The sequence below is a fragment of the Chrysochloris asiatica genome, unplaced genomic scaffold (genome assembly GCF_000296735.1).
Source record: "Chrysochloris asiatica unplaced genomic scaffold, ChrAsi1.0 scaffold00041, whole genome shotgun sequence".
Classification (NCBI taxonomy): Eukaryota; Metazoa; Chordata; class Mammalia; order Afrosoricida; family Chrysochloridae; genus Chrysochloris; species Chrysochloris asiatica.
This window is the reverse complement of record NW_006408559.1, coordinates 12997393-13002963: the sequence shown is the minus strand read 5'-3', so window position 1 is coordinate 13002963 and position 5571 is coordinate 12997393. Positions and strand designations below refer to the sequence as shown.

At 50.2% G+C, this 5571-nt stretch overlaps 1 protein-coding gene across 1 annotated transcript in view; it reads right to left on the bottom strand.

Annotated features, from left to right (window-relative positions):
* The window catches only part of CLEC2L (C-type lectin domain family 2, member L), a 39850-nt gene that overhangs the window by 24326 nt on the left and 9953 nt on the right, over nucleotides 1–5571 (bottom strand). The window contains exon 4 of the mRNA XM_006861246.1: nucleotides 5492–5567. Coding sequence (XP_006861308.1) covers nucleotides 5492–5567 — 76 coding nt within the window. The remainder of the gene's footprint in view (nucleotides 1–5491; nucleotides 5568–5571) is intronic.

Below are 5571 nucleotides of genomic sequence, written 5' to 3'. Positions count from 1 at the left end.
TGGTACATGGAAGGGATTATAATCATTGTAATGAAACAAAGTATATGATTTGTTGAATGTAAAACTGATGATCTGCCCTGTAAGCTTTCACTCAACTCACTTTAAGTAAATACAATGAAGCTCAAAAAAGAAGAAGTGCATAGACCTAGATGGAGGCTATGTTGAGAAACAATAGTTTTACATTTTTATATCTTTGTTTAATAAAGATTTTTAGGACTTTGCAGAGCTACTTGGTGACACTCTCACACGACTGCCCTGAATGTCAATGTCCTTGCTCAATTCTCAACACAACCAAGATTGTAGGAAAGTCCATGTGGACGCAAACCATTTGCAGATCAAAGATACATCTGTATTCCTCCACAGGGTTAATTGCTCTCCACAACGTGATGTGGACCAGGGAGACATAGGGGCGGGAGGCCCCCACTCACTACTCACAGAGGTCTCTGGGCTAAAGCATCCCAACCAACATACAACCCAGCAAGCGTGCCTACTTGACAATGGTCCCCGAGAGAGAGAGGTTAGACATGAAGTCTATTTATGTTCATACGTGTGTACAGTTTAAATTAACGTTGTTGTTGTTAAATGCTGTTGAGTTGGTTCCGACACATAGCAACCCTGTATAGGGTTTCCAAGGAGCGGCTGGTGAGTTTGAACCGCTGACCTTGCAGTCCAATGCATTATCCTACAGCACCACACCAGGACTCGAAGCTAGCACTGTCGTTGTTGTTTATGTTAAATGCCATCGAGTCGGTTCTAATACATACCATTGATGGTGGCAGTGGTATGCCATGGAGTCAGTTCCAACTCATAGCAACCCTGTATAAGGTTTCCGAGGCTGTAAATCTTTTACAGGAGCAGAAAAGCCTCATCTTTCTCGTGCGGAACTGCTGGTAGTTTCGAACTGCTGACCTTGAGATTAGCAGCCCGACTCATAACCACTACGCTACCAGAGCTCCTTGCCATATCATTGTTGTTGTTTTTGTCAAGTGCCATTGAGTCAGGTCCAACCCATAGTGACCCTGTATAGGGTTTTCAAGGAGCAGCTGATGAGCTTGAACTGCCAACCTTGCAGTTCAAACAGCTTTGCAGTCTGGAGCACTAACCCATAGCTCCACACCAAGACTCCTGCCATATCATTGTTGTTGTTGTTGTTATGTGCCGCGGAGTCGGTTCCGACTCATAGCGACCCTGCATAGGGTTTCAGAGGCTGTAAATCTTTACAGGAGCAGAATGCCTCATCTTTTTCCCACGGAACCGCTGGTAGTTTCGAACTGCTGACCTTGCGGTTCACAGCCATATCATTAGGATCAAGGAAATCTCATTTCCAAACTCAGAAAAATGTCTTCATATTTTTGTTGTTATTTAGGTACCATCAAGTCAGTTCTGACTCATATTGACCCTGTATAAGATTTCTGAGACTTTAAATCCTTGTGGGAGTAGAAAGCTTCATCTTTCTCCCGTAATAACAACAACCTGGGACCATTGGAAGAATCAAGTAAAGTAGACTTTCAAACGCAGACAAAACCAACATTCTCATGTTCCCATTATGTTAAGTCCCAGCAAGTCACTTCCGACTCATAGCTACCCTGTGTAGGGTTTCTGAGGAGCAGCTGGTGAGTTTGAACCGTTAACCATGGGGTTAGCAGTCCAGTGCTATGCTACAAGCATCACACCAGAGCTCCAACATCCTCATGGTGGTGGTGGTGGTGGTTATGTGCTGTGGAGTAGGTTTTGACTCATAGCAACCAAGTATAGGGTTTGCGAAGCTGTACATCTTTATGGAAGCAGAAAGCTTCATCTTTCTCCCGAGAAACAGCTGGTAGATTAGTAATTGACCTTGTGGTTAGCAGCCCAATTCATAATCCACTGTGGTACCTGGTCTCCTCCAATATCCTCATAGCCAACCACCGCCCCACCCCGGCCCCCAGAAGTCTCACAGCTGACGTTTCCCAGTGAATCCTATTAAAAACTATCGAATGGAGAATTTGGTCATTTTGAAATTTTTAAGAGGCTTTGCTAAATCTATTTGTGTGGTTTTTATGATCGGGAAGTTGTGGGTTTATACCTAATCAAGAAACTTTCAACATTAAAAATTCAGAATGGGGGTGCACTGAAAATCGATAGCCCCCAGGCCAGAAATAGCCCTATCCTGAGTCACCCACAGGCTGTCCAACCCCTAGGGGGAAGCATGGTCACCTTCTCTAGCTCTTACCTGAGGCTGGAGGTGGAAAGACAGGTAGATGCTCACAGAGCAGAACTGATCCAGAACTTCTGTCAGGTTTTCTATTTATAAAGTTAATTGTTCTTAAAGACACAGGCTCTAGACCCATGTTTATGATTTAAGATGCTCTCCAAGTCACTTAATCTGTGAGGAGAGAGAATATCTACTTTAAAGGTGGCTGGGTGTCCTAGGATCCAGGGGAATGGAAATTGCTACGAACAATTTGATGATCTGAAATGTTGTTTTTGTGAAGTGCTGTCGAGCCCTAATAGGGTTTCCAAGGAGCAACTGGTGAGTTTGAATTGCCGACCCTGTGGTTTGAAGCCCATTGCTGATCCTACAGCTCCACACCAAGTCAGTCACCCTTGGCTGTCACTCATTGTGACAAATCCTACAACGGGGCTTCCTGTGTTAATTACCCAAGTTGTGTCCTTGGGTGGGATGCTGAGCCTGTCTGCATCTCAGTTTCCTCATCTGAAGAATGGGCAGATGTAATGGTTAATGAGGTAACAATTGTTTGGGCACACAATAGGTACTCAGTAAACATTTGGCTTGTAGGAATAATGGTGTGGACTCCTTAGCTTGGACAGGTGCTTGACACAACAGCAGCATCTGCACATCCCATAACTCCAGAACTGTAGACCTCCTCCAAAACAGCATTCCTCGGGCCTATGAACTGGCTGATTATCTGGACTAGTGGTGGATCGGGGGTGGAAATCTCGCCTTCCATGTGGGAGATCTGGGTTCGATTCCCAGCCAATGCACCTCATGTGCAGCCTCCACCCATTTGTCAATGGAGGCTTGTGAATTGTTACAATACTAAACAGATTTCAGCGGAGCTTCTAGACTAAGGCAGACTAGGAAGAAAGCCTGGAGATCTACTTCTGAAAACCTCACAGATCATACCAGTCCCATCCGCAATGGATCATGGGTTTGACACAGGGCCGGGCAGCCTTTCTGTGGTGCATGGGGCCGCCAAGAGTTGGACAACAGCTCAAAACAACAATCAGATTGGGGTGGACCCCAGGTAGACAGGTAGACAGACCAGTCGGTCACCTGCACGCTGGCAGGACTCAGATACCAGGTAACCTAGGACTCCGGGAAGAGCAGTCACCACGTACAGCCCAGCCTGAGCCTGCACAGCCCTGCGAGGACAGATTGACTCCCAGACCTAACAGGAAGGGGAACCGAGAATGAAACTAGGGCACCCCAGCTATCCTGCCACCGGGCGCTCTGTGCGGAGCAGTTTCTGTGGGGTCTGTGAGGGCAGGGCGTGCCAAGCCTGTTAACATGTTTGTGGAAAGAACCGTAGGGGAAGAGTGCAAAGGTCAGCACAGTATGGCAAACCTGGTTCCAGCTCCCCACAGGAAATGGAAGGGATGGGTAGGAGGCTGGCCAGGAACTGGATGAAGGCAAGCAGGGCCGCAGACTCCAGATCCTAAAACATCTATGGAAAAAATTTGCTGGGCCCTAGCTGCTGCTCTCCTAAGGACCACAGGCTCCTGGGGCGGGGGGAGACCTGAGAGTAGGGGGTTGAAGTGGCCAGAGATAGGATGAGTCCGAAGTGAGGCCAGGACAGGTGAGACCAGGCTAGTGTAGATGCTAAGTGTGGGAGAGGGCTGGGTTCCACAGGAGCCCAAGAGGTCACTCTCCTACCCAAGGGTCAAGTCAGTCCTTGGCCTAACTGGAGGCGGGTGGTTAGCCCATGCGCTGGTTACAGGAGGGCAAGGGGTCAGAACAAGTGGAGGTGTTTAAATGGAACCCATGCATCTGTAGCCCCTAACCATTGCCCTGCAGAAAGGCCCTTCAGCATGAAGATGAATGAATGCAGAACACACACAGCAGCAGAAGACCTGGAGACCATCACCAAGCCAGGGCTTACCCACCTTATTAAACCCCTCCCATGCCCTTCTCCTCTTTAATTCCACATCTTTGCTCCTCCATTCCAGCTCTCCTCCTCAATTCACAGACAAGTCCCCAATCCATCAGTTTTTGGCTTGTGTCTACCTAGACAGTGCTCCACCACGGGTCTGTTCTGATTATGGCGGCCCTGTGTGTGTAGAGTAGAACTGCTTCACTGAAGGCCCCTTTTCAAACCATCGACTTTACTTCTACTAAGCATTTGTACCACCAGGATGAACCACTGGGCAAACCTACTTCTCAGCCCAACGTTGTCATCGTGGTTGCCAATGCTGTGGTTGTTAAGTGCTGCCAAGTCAGTTTCGAACCAGTGACATTGTGGTTAGCAGTCCAGTGCTTACCCTATAGCGCCACACCAGGACTCCTAACCTAAGCTTAAAAGTCCTGAAAGTGTCTTCAGAACAAAACCCAAACTACATTGGCAAGACCTGGGTGGATGGACCCCACCAATTAATCTCTCCTTGCCCCACCCCTAGGGTCAGTTCTGGTCTCATGGTGGTCTCCACACCTCGGAAGAAGTTGCAGGCTTTAGTAAGCCCCACTTTCTGACAGCACTTCTTCAGGCTGAGTAATAGAGGCCCTTAGCCCATGGACTTGGGTGTACAGAGCACCGGAGCTGAATAGAGAACTTGCTTCACACACACACACACACGCACACGCACATGCACACACACACACAAGTCTCCCACAGAAGACCTATGCAGGAACTCAAGAACTTGACCTTTCCTTCCCACTTGGGGGACCAGTCTGACTGGAGGAGGTGGGACCAGTATCTCCACAGGCCCGCCCCTGTGGTACACCCCCCTTCTGTCCCCTGGGTTTGCAGCTTCAGTGATTTGGATTTCACTGATACAGCTCCAATCTAAGTCGGTCCCCAAGGTCAAAGAGTGGGTCCACTATGTTGTTCGAAGTGGTCCCAGAAACAATGTCCCTTCTGTGTGGCATCTGATAGCCCCGAAATCAGCCCTCGGGGGGCCCGCGCCCGCGTCCCCACCACCAGGAGGTTGGTCAAGGTGACTATGACCCGCCCCCGGGCCGGTCGCCCCCAGGGACCTAGATAGGTGGGAGAGTGACGGAGAGACCGAGGGTCCTGGCCAAGAGGGTCGTAGGATGGAGGGGCAAGGGGGCCCGGGAGGGAGAGGGTAGGAGACAGGGTGGGGGGTGAGGGGGCGCCACAAAAGACCTCGGGTCGCGGTCCGGGAGAGGCTGGGGATGGCGAGGAGTGGGCGGTAGGGACTGGGGTCCCGGGCTGGTGTGGGCTGGAGGGGGTGGAAGTCCTAGATATGGGGGATCAGGGTGGGCGAGCAGACGGGGAAAGGCCCGGACGGGAGCAGGCGGGTGCGGGCTTACCCTCGAGCGCGGCCTTCCAGCTGGTGCTCCCCTCGTAGCCGGAGCCCGAGCGGCGCAGCAGCCCCTCGGTGCGGGCCTCG